The 16,888-nt window shown below is 39.7% G+C and overlaps 1 protein-coding gene across 1 annotated transcript in view; it reads left to right on the top strand.

Annotated features, from left to right (window-relative positions):
* The window catches only part of thsd7aa (thrombospondin, type I, domain containing 7Aa), a 406,075-nt gene that overhangs the window by 195,422 nt on the left and 193,765 nt on the right, over positions 1 to 16,888 (top strand). Inside the window, exon 4 of the mRNA XM_059972618.1 lies at positions 13,788 to 13,969. Coding sequence (XP_059828601.1) covers positions 13,788 to 13,969 — 182 coding nt within the window. The remainder of the gene's footprint in view (positions 1 to 13,787; positions 13,970 to 16,888) is intronic.

Below are 16,888 nucleotides of genomic sequence, written 5' to 3'. Positions count from 1 at the left end.
ATTGCTGTGCAAGATGCCACTCCTTCCATTGAAAAGTTTTCCTTTTGATGGCTATTGACTTCAGTATTCCTTGCGGTCCTTGATGCCACAGTCAGTCAAATCTTCCTTGTTATATATGGTGACTTTCACTTCATCTCTGAAATTTAGGTCATTGCCCTTTGATTAGATCAAAATCATTTTTTAGAAGTTTGCATCGATTCAGCATGTATAATGGGCAGAGTTGATCAGACCCAGACTATTGTAGTGTCCAGGATTAGTAGTAAGCAGCCATCAATCACAGGGGATCATGGGTTTGCGCCTCTGGGGGCTGTGTCCTTTCCAGGATGTAAGCCTGGGCAGGAAGATTTGAAGAACCGGCTGTTGCCCATGCAGCAGATTCCCCCTCTCTACGACACTGATGTAGTTGAAGGGAAAGGCAAATGCTGATACAGCTTGGTACCAGTATCATCGCAGAGGTTGCCAGATTGAAGTTGTAAACAACATCAAACTGCCTTAGGGATACTGGCTCCAGATCTCCTCCTTAGGGTTTTCTCCCGAAGCCTTTCCCGTGGGTGGGTGTGGCCGCAAGGCAGCGGAGGTTTAAAATCAGAGTTTTCCTTCTCCTAGGCTGGCTGCCATCCAAGGATGACGAGCCTCATCTGCCTGAAGCAACTGATTTTGAGGGTCCAGGGGTCCACCTTTGCCCCCCGTTAGTCGAAACAGTTGTGCTGGGCCTGGTAGCTAAGCCACACTTGATGGCCAAGAGTTGGACCTGGTTGTCAGAGGCGGTTAGAGACACATGCCATTTGGTGCACTTTATAGGTAATGGGAGCTTATCCCCACTACCACCCCAGCTATGACAGCCTTAGGAACCAGGAGATGTGGTATTAAGTGTACAAGCACAACGAATTAACTTAACCCCAATTTAATACCATAAAATAGAAAACACAAATAAACCACACAAAATACTACGTAGCAAGTCACAAAAACTTTCCTCAAAGATTTCAGGGCTCACCACTTGATTGTTGCTGTTGTCAGTGGAATTCTGAACTCTGACTTAGTCGTGAACTCATCCCAGGTACCAATCACGATTTCAGGTCTGGGCAAAGTCCAACAACACCAGGAAGAGCATCCCAATAAATATGAGCTTCACAAGCATAGAGTAACCACAAGACAGACAAGCTCTTTGATCTTTTGTCTTAACATAACCTGTCTTTTTTTCAAACACATTCTGTGTGTTGATGCAGTCCTTCATAATCAATTAGACACTCCAATGGTCACTCATCATCCATTAGTCCACCAAAGTTCTGGACATAACATTCCTTCAGACTTACAACTGAACATTAATATTAGATAAAAGGGATAAGCCTGAATCCAAAAAAGATCTATCAAGTGAGCTAGCCAGACGTTTGCACTTAATGGTGCCTGAGATGAAGAAAGAAAGAACAAAGCTGCTGTCAGCAAACATCCTACAGACATTAACAGTGTTTACTCTGCAAACATTAGTCGCTAACAAACATACAGACCTCACATGCTCAGATGTTAACTTGCCATCTTACCCACCAGATATTCATCCAATATCTTACAACATTTAATACAACACAGCATGTCATCTAAAACCTTGACAGACTTCTATATATGCACAGTGGCGAGAATCTTGATTGCTTGTATCACAGCCTGGTATGGAAACACCAATGGCCACAGAAAGTGATGGGTACAGCCAAGTCCATCATGGGTATATACATAATACTACAGCACAGTACAGGCCCTTCAGCCCACAATGTAGTGCCGACCCTTAAACCCTGCCTCCCATATAACCCCCCACCTTAAATCCCTCCATATACCTGTCTAGTAGTCGCTTAAATTTCTCTAGTGTATTTGTCTCCACCACTGACTCAGGCAGTGCATTCCACACACAACCACTCTCTGATTAAAAACCTTCCTCTAATGGGGTAAAGCCCTCCCCACCACTGAGCACGTTTACCTGGAGCAATGCCACAAAAAAAATGTAGCATCCGTCATCAAGGGTCCCCACCATTCAGGCCATACTCTCCTTTTGGTACTACCATCAGACAGGAGGTACAGGAGCCTGAAGTCCCATCTCAATAGGTTCAGGAACAGTTGTGACCCTACAACCATCAGGCTCCTGAACCAGTGTGGATAACTTCACTCAACACAACCCTGAACTGAATCTACAACCCACAGGCTTGTGTTCAAGGACCCAAAAATCTTATGCTCTCAGTATCATTTGTTTATTTACTTACTTACTTTTATTTGCTCAGTTTACCTTCTACCGCATTGATTGTTTGTCAATCATTGTTTATGTATAGTTTTAATAAATTCCATTGTACTTCTTTGTTCTATTCTGGACGTCTGCAAGAAGGTGAATCTCAACGTGCTACATATACACACTTTGATACTAAAACAAATTATTTTGACTTTGCAGTAAAGGCCACTGGCCTTCTCCAAAACTCAAATGAGACAATGGTGTGTAGGTTACTGCTGAATAAATACCACCTAATGGCACTATTGATAACTCCTTCCATTACTTTGCAGATGAAAGAATGTAAATAGATTGGATGGCAACTAAATAGTTTTTTTTTCTAACTTTTGTCCTATTTTATATCAGTAAAAGTTTGGGCACACCTGGTCAAAATTTCTATTACTGTGAATAGTTAAGTGAGCAGAAGATGAACTGATCTTCAAAAGTCATAAAGTTAAAGATGAAACATTCTTTTTGACATTTTAAGCAAGATTATTGTATTATTTTTGTTTTGTACAATTTTAGAGTGGGGGATAAAAGGAAAGGAACACCATGCAAAAGTTTGGTCACTCCAAGATGTTTGAGCTCTCAGATAACTTTTAGCAAGGTCTCAGATCTTAATCAGCTTGTTAGAGCTATGGCTTGTTTACAATCATTGTTAGGAAAGGCCAGGTGATGCAAATTTCAAAGCTTTATAAATACCCTGACGCCTTAAACCTTATCCTAACAATCAGCAGCCATGGGCTCCTCTAAGTAGCTGTCTAGCACTCTGAAAATTAAAATAAATGATGCCCAAAAAGCAGGAGAAGGCTATAAGAAGATAGCAAAGCGTTTTCAGGTAGCCGTTACCTCAGTTCATAATGTTATTAAGAAATGGCTGTTAACAGGAATGGTATAGGTCAAGTTGAAGTCTGGAAGACCAAGAAAACTTTCCAAGAGAACTGCTCATTGGATTGCTAGAAAGGCAAATCAAAACCCCCGGACTACAAAAGACCTTCAGGAAGATTTAGCAGACTCTGGAGTGGTGGTGCACTGTTCAACTGCACAAATATGACCTTCATTGAAGAGTCATCAGAAGAACACCTTTTCTGTGTCCTCACCACAAAATTCAGTGGCAGAAGTTTGCAAAGGAACATCTAAACAAGCCTGATGCATTTTGGAAACAAGTCCTATGGACTGATGAAGTTAAAATAGAACTTTTTGGCCGCAATGAGCAAAGGTGTGTTTGAAGAAAAAAAGAGTGCAGAATTTCATGAAAAGAACACCTCTCCAACTATTAAGCACGGGGGTGCATCGATCATGCTTTGGGCTTGTGTTGCAGCCAGTGGCACGGGGAAAATTTCACTGGTAGAGGGAAGAATAAATTCAATTAAATACCAGCAAATTTTGGAAGCAAACATCACATCATCTGTAAAAAAGCTGAATACGAAAAGAGGATGGCTTCTTTAACAGGATAATGATCCTAAACACACCTCAAGATCCACAATGGACTACATTAATAGGCACAAGCTGAAGGTTTTGCCATGGCCCTCACAATCCCCCAATCTAAACATCATCAAAAATCTGTGGATAGACCTCAAAAGAGCAGTGCATGCAAGATGGCCCAAGAATCTCACAGAACTAGAAGCCTTTTGCAAGGAAGAATGGGCAAAAATCCCCCAAACAAGAATTGATAGACTCTTAGCTGGCTACAGAAAGTATTTACAAGCTGTGATACTTGCCAAAGGGGGTGTTACTGACCATTCAAGGTGCCCAAATTTTTGCTTTGGGCCATTTTCCTTTTCTGTTATTTTGAAACTGTAAAAGATGGAAATAAAAAAGTAATCTTCCTTAAAATTTAAAGAAATGTGTCATCTTTAACTTTATGCCTTTTGGAAATCAGGTGATCTTTTACTCGCTTAGCTATTCCAGTAACAGAAATTTTGACCAGAGGTGCCCAAACTTTTGCATGCCACTGTATATCATTGAATCAATAATATATCAAATTTTGCCTACATATAATATGAATATTTACTGGAAACAAATAGCAAAAGCCAACAATATTTTGGCACTATACTTCAGTACAAACAGTATCAATATTGATTAAATGTCTATAATGTGAGCCTATTTTGTGAAATGGATGTAATTTTATCAGCACAGAAGCAAAGTACTTGAGGCTTTCAGGGAGATCTGACTTAGAAGCAGAAGATGCTAATAATGGTCAGCAGGTCGCATGCCTTACGCAATGAAAGAAATATTCCATTTCATTTCAATAACCTTTTGTCAAATCTGTTTTTAAGTTTTTCTCTTTGCAAATGTTGCTTGGTTCTCTGAGTAATTTTATTAAGTTGGAGAATGTTTTTAAAGTACTGTAATTACTAGGCCAGTAATCAAAATATTCACAGGAATGGTGGAAAAAGCAGATATGACACAGTCCAGAGTGTAGTAAGGTTGCTAGCCAATAAAAGTGCAGTGAAATATGGGCTTATTTTGCATAGTTAGAGATCAATATGAATCACAAATTAAACAGTTCATCATGTATTTACATAAACATGAAGAACTCTTTGAAGTAGATGATTTTCTGTTTTAGAAATTGACATTTATGATTCCTCTTGAAAGTTCTGCTTTATTCATGAATTCAACATGTCCGGGTATATTCACATTCTGATTGCCAGGCATTATTTGCATGCTCAATAAGGTGTATAGCTGCAGAATTATGCATTTACTTCAGTTTTAATTTAATGCAGGAAGTGTTTTAGCTCTGGACATCCTAAATGAAAATCTGAATTGAAATTTCTTATTACTGTCTAGCTTATAAATTGCATAAAGTATTTACATTTTAGTTGTTGAAAGTTTAGTTGAAAGGATAATCCATAGATGTATTACAATGGATTAAATTAAGTTAAAGTTTAGAGATTTGGAAGAGTCAAATATTCATGGATAGCTCAAGTGTGAAGTGAAGTTTAATTGCCTCTACTGATTCACATTGACAATAAAAGGTCACAGGATCCAAAGTATGCTCACACTCGATGCTGTTATTAATAACTATAATAATGATAGATAGTACTGGAAAATGCAACTAAAGTATATTTTTGAAAAACTAATTGAGATATGTAGACCATTGGTACCCTTATGACCATTTTTACAAAATAACCTTCAAATTGATGACTTGTTTAAAGTCATTTACTTCATTGATATTTCCCTTGATGTTGGCATATCATTGACCTATCAAATGTTGCAAGGCTTCACCTATGGTCTCATTTAACATTTTACCGATTTATGTATTGACCATATACACAGGTTCTCAAAGATTTCTTTTAAATGTGCATAGCCACAACCAATAAAATCTGGCACTCATTGATCAGTGACACCTGATTACAGCAAGATCACCAATTTGAACACTGCTGAGTAATTGGAGTCATCTGAGTCAGTGAGCCTGTCAAAGTTCCAGTGACTGCAGCATTTTCTCATTTAACGGCTGTGTATAACAGGCACTGAATTGTGCTGATAATTGTCTATCATTGACAGAGCTGGTAGCCTCCAGAGAGATGCAGAATTTGGAAAAAAAAATCTTTAAAAATGTAAAAGTATGCTGAACAATTGGACAAGTGGTTCTTTATATAGGGACATGAGTCAATTTGGAGTTCTGTCACTACTGCGGAGCTGAAAGTGGCAGTTGACACTTTTATTTCTTGAAGCAAGGATCTATTAAAATGAGTTATTTTTAATCATAAGAGGATTTTGTTTAGAACCACAAGGGTTTGCACATGAAAGACCAAGAATTGGTTCAGCTACAGCAAAAATTAGTTGATGATAGATTTTATTTCCAAAGAGATTATATTCATATTTGATGCTGCTTAACAGGTTTGAGAGCATGTTTTCAGGTGCAGTTTTCATAGTTTGATCTATGTAACATGCACTGAACAAACTGTGCAAAAATTCAAGAAGTATAGATTTAGGTACATTTGAGACATTTGCTTCTTATTTCTGATGAAAAGGCTAAGAAATTGAGTAGGCTTTTGACCCTCAGATGAATACCAAAAATAATCTGTGATACAATTAGAAGAGAAGCAGAAACCTGTTCTGGAATTCGGCCCAATGGTAAAACGGAAGGAAATCATATTGTTAATTCAGTACCTGCATCTTTCTTTTTTTGTAATTTATTTTTTCATTAAAGTTAATCAAACAAATATTTCCATAAGATGTATTTCAGATATTGTACATACATATCATATAATCATATATATCACAAAATATCCACAAAGTATTTATCTGGGGTGTACACTTATAGAAAAGAGTGGAAAGAAAAAACAAGCAAAAGGAAATAACTATGTGAAAAAACTACCTGTTTTTTTTACAACAGATTCATCTGAGCTTAAAATGTCCATGCAATTTGCTAGCGTAACAAAAATATTTGCAAAATTCATTCAGTAAATACCGTAGAAAAACACTAAGTAATTCAAACATTACGTAATTTTATCTAATCACAGAAATAAAAACATATAAGTCAAAACGAGGAAATCTGCAGATGCTGGAAATTCAAGCAACACAAAATGCTAGTGGAACGCAGCAGGCCAGGCAGCATCTATAGGAAGAAGTACTATCGACGTTTCAGGCTGAGACCCTTAACAGGACTAACAGAAAGCAAAGATAGTAAGAGATTTGAAAGTAGGAGGGGGAGGGGGAAATGCAAAATGATAGAAGATCGGAGGGGTTGGGGTGAAGCTAAAAGCTGGAAAGGTGATTAGCAAAAGGGATACAGAGCTGGAGAATGGAAAGGATCATGAGACGGGAGACCTAGGGAGAAAGAAAGGGGGAGGGAGGGGAGCACCAGAGGGAGATGGAGAACAGGCAGAGTGATGGGCAGAGAGAGAACAAAAAGGGGAGGGGGGAAAAATAAATAAATCATGGATGGGGAAAGAAGGATGGAGGGGGCATTAACAGAAGTTAGAGAAGTCAATGTTCATGCCATCAGGTTGGAGGCTACCCCGCCAGTATATAAGGTGTTGTTCCTCCAACCTGAGTGTGGCTTCCTCTTGACGGTAGAGGAGGCCATGGATAGACATATCAGAATGGGAATGGGACGTAGAATTAAAATGTGTGGCCATTGGGAGATCCTGCTTTCTCTGGGGGCAGAGCGTAGGTGTTCAGCGAAATGGTCTCCCAGTCTGCATTGGATCTCACTAATATATAGAAGGCCGCACTGGGAGAACCGGATGCAGTATACCACACCAGCCAACTCACAGGTGAAGTGTCAACTCACCTGGAAGGACTGTCTGGGGCCCTGAATGGTGGTGAGGGAGGAAGTGTAAGGGCAGGTGTAGCACTTGTTCTGTTTACAAGGATAAGTGCCAAGAGGGAGATCGGTGGGAAGGGATGGGGGAGACGAATGGACAAGGGAGTTGCGTAGGGAGCGATCCCTGCAGAAAGCAGAATGGGGGGGGGGGAGGGAAAGATGTGCTTGGTAGTGGGATCCCGTTGGAGATGGTGGAAGTTACAGAGAATTATACATTGGACCTGGAGGCTGGTGGGGTGGTAGTGGGAGGTGAGGACAAGGCAAACCTATCCCGAGGATGGGGTGAGGGCAGATGTGTGGGAAATGGGAGAGATACGTTTGAGAGCAGAGTTGATGGTGGAAGAAGGGAAACCCCTTTGTTTAAAAAAGTAAGACATTTCCTTCATCCTGGAATGAAAAGCCTCATCCTGAGAGCAGATGCGGCAGAGACGGAGGAATTGCAAGAAGGGGATGGCATTTTTGCAAGAGACAGGGTGGGAAGAGGAATAGTCCTGGTAGCTGTGAGAGTCAGTGGGCTTATAGTAGATATCAGTAGATAAGCCATCCCCAGAGATGGAGACAGAATGATCAAGAAAGGGTAGGGAGGTGTCAGAAATGGACCAGCTAAATTTGAGGGCTGGGTGAAAGTTGGAGGCAAAGTTAATGAAGTCAACGAGCTCAGCGTGTGTGCAGGTGTTCTCTCTGGTGTTCCCCTCTCCCTTTCTTTCTCCCTAGGCCTCCCATCCCATGATCCATTACCTTCTCCAGCTCTGTATCCCTTTTGCCAATCACCTTTCCAGCTCTTAGCTTCATCCCACCCCCTCCGGTCTTCTATCATTTTGCATTTCCCCCTCCCCCCACTACTTTCAAATCTCTTACTATCTTTTCTTTCAGTTAGTCCCGACAAAGGGTCTCAGCCCAAAATGTCGACAGTGCTTCTTCCTATAGATGCTGCCTGGCCTGCTGTGTTCCACCAGTATTTTGTGTGTGTTGCAAAAGCATATAAGTGACTGTTTTAGTTGCACTGAATACACAGTGCCAATTAGAAGTATTCACTCCCCTTAGAATTTTTTACGTTTTATTGTTTTACAACATTAAATCACATAGGATTTAATTTGGCATTTTTGACACTGATCAACAGAAAAGACTCTTTCATGTCAAAGTGAAAACAAATCTCTGCAAGGGATCTAAATTAATTACAAATATAAAACACAAAATAAATGACTGCATAAGTAGTCACCCCCTTAAATCTGACACAACAAATCATCACTGGTGCAACCAATTGATTTTAGAAATCACATAATTAGTTAAATGGAGAAAAGGACACTATGCATCTCAGCTTTTTTCTCCAGTCCTGCCAAAGTGTTTCAGCCCAAAACGACGACTGTGCTCTTTTCCATAGATACTGCCTGGCCTGCTGAGTTCCTCCAGTATTTTGTGTGCGTTGTTTGGATTTCCAGCATCTGCAGATTTTCTCTTGTTGTAGTTAAATGGGAATCTGTTTTTGGAGGCCTTTGTACAGTCAAGGTGTTTCAATTGGTTTTAATAAAAATACACCTGTATATGGAAGGTCCAACTGCTGGTGAGTCAATATCCTGGCAAAAACTACACCATGAAGACAAGCAACTTTGTGAAAAGGTTATTGAAAAGCACAAGCCAGTAGATGGATACAAGAAAATTTCCAAGTCACTAAATATCCTTTGGAGTATAGTTAAATCAGTCATCTCCAAATGGAAAAGAATATTGCACAGCAGTAAATCTGCCAAGAGCAGGCCATCCTCAAAAACTTAGTGACCATGCAAGAAGGGGATAGTGAGGGAGCCCACCAAGAGACCTACGACAACTCTGGAGGAGTTGCAATCTTCAATGGGTGAGATGGGCGAGACTGCACATATAACTGTTGCCTGGGTGATTCATCAGTCACAGCTTTATGGGAGAGTGGCAAAGAGAAAGCCACTGTTGAAAAAAATTTACATGAAATATCAGCTAGAGTTTGCCAGAGAGCATGTGAGAGCCTCTGAAGTCAGCTGGAAGAAGGTTCTATGGTCTGATGAAGCCAAAATTGAGTTTTCTGGCCATCAGACTAAATGCTGTTTGGTGTAAGCCAAGCATCGCACATCATCAAAAACACACTATAGCTACCATGAAGCACGGTGGTGGCTGCATCACACTGTGGGGATGCTTCACTCCAGCAAGCCCTGGAAAGCTTGTGAAGGTAGAGGGTAAAATGAATGCAGCAAAATACAGGGAAACCCTGCAGGAAAACCTGATGCAATCCGCAAGAGAACTGCAACTTTGGAGGTTTGTTTTCCAGTAAGACAATGACCCCGAGCATTAAGCCAAAGCTACACAGGAATTGCTTAAAAACAACAAAGTTAATGTCCTGGAGTGACCAAGTCAGAGTCCAGACCTCAGTCCTTTGGAGATATTATGGCTGGACTTAAAAGGGTTGTTCATTCACAATCCCCATGCAATCTGACAGAGCTTGAGCAGTCTTATAAAGAAGAATGGGAAAAAATTGCAGAGTCCAGATGTGCAAAGCTGATAGAGATCTATCCACACAGACTCAAGGCTATAATTACTGCCAAAGGTGTATCTACTAAATACTAGGAAGAGAGTGAGTAATTAATCAATTATTTTGTGGTTTTAATACGTAATAAATTTAGACCAATTTGTAGAAATTGGTCTACACACAAAAGACACAAAAGAGTCTTTCCTGTTGATCAGTGTCAAAAAGCCAAATTAAATCCACTGTGATTCAATGCTATAAAGCAATAAGCATAAAAAACTTCCAAGGGGAGGTGAATACTTTTTATAGACACTGTAGATCAGAGAAGATAATATAAAGAGAAAAGCAAAAAATAAAGTGCTTTTAATATTAAGAAGTGTCACAGAACTTATGTACTGATTGTCATTTTTTGTGTTCAGAAAACTATCAGAATTCAGTGCTCAAAAGTTACCATGATCAAAGCAATGGCAAAAAATGGCTTCAGAATACAGATTGCCCATGAACTGTTTATATCCTTTAAACTAAATTGGATTTACATTCACTGTATGCTCCCTTCGTCTGGAAATTTCAAGCTTGACGAAGCAGGAAAAGAAAGGTTAAGACTATTATAGTGCATTTTCTACGGTGCTAAGCTCTCTCCCCAGACCTGCAGGGATAGTGAGTGAGTGTAACCAATTGCAGAGTAGAGCTGAATATTTGTTTCCACTTCTTTTCCACAACTATCATTTGGTTTTGTTAGTGTGACAAATGTCCTCTGAAGACAAGTCAATTCACCGCACAGAAAATGTGTGCAAAAGCTAGTCATTTACACAAGTTAAAACGCAAAAAAATAATACTTGAAGTCTGTGGAATGGCTGTATGGCAGTCCTTTGTGGCATGATTTCATTATCAATAATGTGCTCCCAGTTAGTTGCAGAGTCCGTGATTGCATCTGTGGGAGGGATGGAAGTTGGGTGATGGTAGCTTTGAGAGGTCTAGTAGTAGGGAACAGTTTTATTAAGAGCCCAGAGCGGCTGAAGATTCCATCAGTAAAATCCAACAAATTTCTGAGTCATTTTCCATGCAGTTATCAATATTTGTTAAGTTGTTCAAATCTGGTACAAGTAAGTAGACCTTATATGATATACATCAACTATATATACATACTCAACTATGCATCAGGATTCCAGTTCGAATCTGGTTTAAATATTAATGTACACATACGCTATTTTCAGTAGTTAGTCTTTTCCCCAAATCAAAGGCTCATTTGAAAATTGCTATGAGGGACTCTGGCTATAGTTGACTTTGTTGAGCACCATTTATTCCCCCAGTTTTCCATTACTGGTTACCTATCTTTCATGTAAGAAGTGGACAGCCAGCAGTTGAAAATCATCCCATTTGAACCAACATGACATATGATAATTAAGCCTTGAAATAGTGACTTAAGAATTTTAAATGTTAGCTTTATTGTCTCATGTACATGGAAATATCAAAACATACAGTGAAATGCATCATTTGCCTCAACGTCCAAGGCTGTGCCAACATAGCATGGCTGCCACTTACTAACGCTAACCCGTATGTGTTTGGAATGTGGAAGGGAACTGGAGCACCCAGAGGAAATCCACGCAGTCACATGGAGAATGTACAAACTCCTTACAGACAGCGATGAGAATTGAACCCAAATTACTGGCACGGTAAAGTGTTGTACTCTCTGCTACACTACTGTGCTGCCCCTTAGTTTTTGAACATTGCTTTATTACTGTGCTTTCTGTTTGAATAGATCCATTTCTGAGAACATTTGTGTTAATGATTGTATTAGCATACATTTGCAGAAGTGTTAGTAATACTTGTTTCCCCTTTTAATTTTCTCCTTAGTTCCCACTGCAAAATTTAACAGTCTTGTAGGTACAAATGTAATTACTAGGTCAAGTATGTTCATTTCCTGGCTCATCAAGTTGCCAACGATTGTTTGTTACTGAAATCATAAATACTGAATACATCTCCACTTAAGTAGTTGACATACACTCTATCACTATCAAATAATAGAATTAAGAATCTTAACTAATTTCCCTTTCATAACTTAGATGAACAAAGTCAAACTACTATGTCCTATCCAATTTCCTTGTTAAGATTAGTTAACTTCTATGTTTCAAACATTTGTATTTCTAAAGCTGATGATGTACAAAGAAGTAATGTTCTCTGGCCTCCCCAGTCCAATTAAAAAAAAAAGCCGTGAGCATACTCAATAGTCCCTTGTTAGGTGGAAACCAGTTTACATCTAAATTACCAGTGAGCATATTTATGTCTGTTAAATAGACAGAAAGGCAAGTGGAAGTCATTGCTTATCGTTCTGAAATGCACGACTCATTGTTGCCTCATAAAGTACTTTCCTGAGACGGATATGGAAATTCTGACAGCAATGTCTTCGAAAACATAGATCTGAAATATGGCCCAGCTGCCTCATTAAATTTTTAAGCAAAGAACATCTAAAATCCTACTTTCAAAGCTCTCTTTCCTTTTATATGTATTAACTCTATGAGTGTAGAATTTCCTTTGAAGTGTTAGGATGCACAGATGCTTTAAAAATGAACTGGAAAATTCTTTTATGCTTTTGTTGTTAATTTTTTTTAAGAACTGCAGCTCCTAGCAAAGATCCTAATATTCTCTGCCAAAATGAAATGCTCAGAATGCTGCTAATTTTTATTCCAAATTTTTATGCAGAGTACACAGTCCTCAAAGAGATCTAGGGCTGACTGTTCCACTAATGTGTATGTTTATCTGCTAATTTATCAAAGACTTATACAGTGTCTGCTAGCTAGGATATTTACTTCCAGCTGATATAAATGCCAGCAGGTAGCAGTTGGGGTGATGAAAATGAAGAAATTGGAAGTAGACAAAGAAATAGCTCATAGTGTAGTTTTATTTATTGAAAATAGAGTTGTAACATGCTTTGACTGCTGCACTGTGCAAATCCATGGCTCACTTGTCTTTTTTCCCACTCTGATCTCTCATTTCTTTAAATTTGTGTTCTTGTTGGCAAATGGTACTACTAAGCCTTTGCCCAATGAATGACTGAAAAAGGAATTTAATTTATTTTCATCCCTCAATAATGTGAAGTCCTAATGATGATGGTATTCTTCATTTAGTGTGCTGCAGTGGCAAATTGTTCTCAGTACAATAGTTAAATACGCAACTGGGGACTAGATATTGGGAGTTATCCATAGTGATAAAATGCTGTATGTCTGCTGCTTTAGTGGATCAATGCCAGAATTAAAGCTCATGAACATCATGCACAGATTGCTGTTGTATTACCTACATTACAACAGTGGCTACACTTCATTAGGCTTCACTGCCTGTAAATATTATGGGACATCCTAGGCAATAATTGCAGTCTTTCTTTTTTCTCTTCTCACAGAGAAAATCAATCTAAAAGCCCCTTTAACTAACAGTTACAATGACATTTATGTACTCTGAAGTCTCCTAGCAAATCCTTCCATGATATAACAGCAAAATGAATGGCAAGAATTAGATTGCACTATTTAAAATGATAACTCCATTATCACTTAAGAGCAACTGAAGTCTATTAAAATAAAGGCAACCTTGTTAGTATCAGTCTTCAACATGAATTTCCTTAAAACTGTTGCCTTCTTTACCATTCCTGCTTAGGATTTGATTGTCTTCAACTTATTAAGTTACGCTTGAGTTATTGTTGGCAAACTTTCTTGAAATGCTGCAATCCATTTGGAATTTTAAAGTGATGTATTATGAAATGAAATCATTTTCTATTGATCTGCTTGCTGCAGGTATGTGTGGAAGACAACAGAATGGAGTGAATGTCGTGTTGATTCACTACTCAGCCAGCAAGACAGAAGACGTGGAAATCAAACTGCACTGTGTGGTGGGGGGATTCAAACCCGTGAAGTCTACTGTGTACAAGCTAATGAAAACCTCTTTCCCTATCAAAACACGCTGAAGGAAAAGGAAGGTAATGGCCCACAATTCATCAGCAAAGTGACCCGTCATATTTACCCCTTGGAAACTAGATTTAAATGTCAGTTTGGTTCACTGCAGCATCCCATTTCAAAGACTCAAAATTCAAAGTACATTCATTGAAACATCTGTTGTAATGCAATACAATATACAACCCTGAAATTCGTCTTCCTCACAGACAGTCAGGAAACGGACATCTATGGAACCAACCTGTTCAAAGAAAAATATTAACCATCATATTCAGCTCAGCTATTCACTTATTAGCTGACTTAATTTTTCCAGTTAATTATATCAACTACTTTAACAACGAGATATTTTCCCCTAAATCTTGTGAATGAATTAAGAATGAAATTGAAATTTAATGTAATTATACAATCAAGTAAGCTTTGTTCTATTAATCAATGTAGCACAGAGTTGAACTTCATTCATTACCTCCCTCCACCCATCTGCTCACGATGTACCACCTATATTAATTCTATTTAACTGCAGGTTTTTCTGCGACACCCTGATGAGTCTGCACCCCACTATCCCTGCTTCAGGATGTAGCAGATTACTGTTGTACATTCCCTGGCCTGTTGCCTGTTCCTGATGTCCATCTGTTCACCCTCCATGGTCTACTCGGCCATCTCTCTTTCAGGTCCATTTGTCATATGCACTCAGGATCTTCCTGTGACTTTTCTCTTCTCCCTGTCACCTGCTACCTCTGTGCCCTCATTGTTCACACTTGCTTCGCTGTGTCTTCCCAGCCTTTTCATGCTTCATCCAACTTGTCTGGTTGACCTGTGGATTTTTCGCTCTGCCCTGCCCACTCCCAATCAAGAGCAATGGATAAAAAATGCTGGAGGAATGCAGAAGGTCAGGCAACATCTACGGAACTGAACGAACAGATGATGTCTCAGGCTGAAACCCTTCATCAGGACTCAAAACCCTACTCTCCCTGCTTCAAACTGCAGCAAACCACTGCTGAGATTTTCATTTCTGTTCATTTCTGCCTCTAATTCATATTCTGTGGCCCACATCATTCCTGATGATTTCCTTTCAGGCTCACTCGTGCTCCACCCTCCCTTCTTCCTTTCAGGTCTGACAGAGCTACACTCTGCCTTCTCCCTTTCAGGTCCCGTTGAATTCCACCCTGTCGGGTCTGAAACCAGTATGCCGCATCCCCTCGGGACCTTGTTTCTGCCTCTGCCCTTCCTTCTGCTGCTTGTGATCTCAATACCCATCGTAGTTCACTCCCAGTTTGGTTTGCCGTTCAGCATGCCAGCTCATTGACCAGTAGACCTTCACGTTTCACTGTCCTTTCCCTATCTCCCCACTTTCTCTGCTTCAGCCTATAGCCGATCACCATGGTTACATTCCCAGGTTAGTCACCCCCTCACCTTGTATACCGCTGCTGCTAGTTCACCATCGAGGACAGAAAGAATTTAGTTATTTATTATATAGTGCAGAATAGGCCCTTCTGGCCCTTCAAGCCATGCTGCCCAGTAATCCTTCAATTTAATCCTGAGACAATTTTCAATGACCAATTAGCTCACTAATAGTACATCTTTGGGCTGTGGGAGGGAATCAGGCAGAAAACTCAGATGGTCACAAGGAAGACGTGCAAACTCATGGCAGGCAGCAGTGTAAATTGAACCTGGCTCTCCTGTACTGTAAAGGGTAGTGCTAACCACTATGCTACTGTGCTGCCCCAGAAAAATAAAATCTTATGACCTCCTACTCTCACAAAATAATTGATAGGCTGGGGAAAAAAAGGCCTAACCTCGTTATTCAGTATAAGAATAAGCCAACTAAAACTTTAATTTGGAACATCATTTAAGAAGATTTTACATGTGCTCGGTATCTTGAGCAACACACACAAAATGCTGAAGGAACTTAGCAAATCAGGCAATATCTGTGGAGGGAAATATACTGTTGATGATTCCGGCTGAGACCTTTCATCTGTGACCAGGTGAGGGGGAAGGTGGGTGGGTGGAAAAGGGGTGGATGCAGTAAGAAGCTGAGAGAGGATAAGTGGAATAGGTAAAAGGCTGAAAAGGAATTCACATAGGAGAGGGCAGTGGATATTGGAAGAAAGGGAAAGAGAAAAGGAACCAAAGGGAGTTGATAAATAGGTGATGAGAAGAGAAGGGGTGAAAAGGGATCGCCACCAGGAAATCCTGCTTTTTTTTTGATTGAACATACTGTTTGGAAGTCTACTGGCTGGATATCAGCTCCCACAGAACACAGACCAGTTCAGCACTGGATATGCCAGTTGACCCATGATATTGTGCTAGGCTTGAAGTCAATTTCACCCTGGTTTAATTTGTTGAACAGCATTTAGTGCTCATATTCAAATGGAGATCACAGTACCATTGAAGATTCCTGTCGAAATGGAACTCCATTTCTCCAGAGTTCTCACTTAAAAACTGGGAAGCAAGTCACGCCCTTAAAGAACTCTCCAGCTGTATTAAAAACAAGCTGACAGAAGTTAAGGGATCTACAGGGGTGGCAAAAGACATATTTTCAATGTGTGGGGGGCAACATTCTTAACGTAATCAATCCCATGAATTGTGTCCTGTGCCACACAGGAATCATGTCACAAATACACACCACATTGAACACAGAGTGGGCATGTGCAGACAGTAGCATCATTTTCATTGGTGAGGTATTTTACCTCACGTCTCCGATCAATCTTCTGTGGAGTTTAGGGTTTGCTCCTTTCCTTTTCTGCGTGTTGGAAGGTTGGACATTTTGTTCCAATTTCTATCAGGGAAACTGATGGATATTGTATATGTCGTACAGTTTATTGATGAGTTCCCATGCACAAATGATGCTGGAAAATCATCCCAGTTTAATTTGCCGCCAGAAACAGGTAATATTACAATACATCATCATCATCATGTGCCACACTCTGCCAGAGCCTTAGCAACCA

Source organism: Hypanus sabinus, chromosome 6 (genome assembly GCF_030144855.1).
Source record: "Hypanus sabinus isolate sHypSab1 chromosome 6, sHypSab1.hap1, whole genome shotgun sequence".
In the NCBI taxonomy this organism is placed as follows: Eukaryota; Metazoa; Chordata; class Chondrichthyes; order Myliobatiformes; family Dasyatidae; genus Hypanus; species Hypanus sabinus.
Note: the sequence above shows the minus strand (reverse complement) of the source record. Positions and strands in the feature narration are given on the sequence as shown.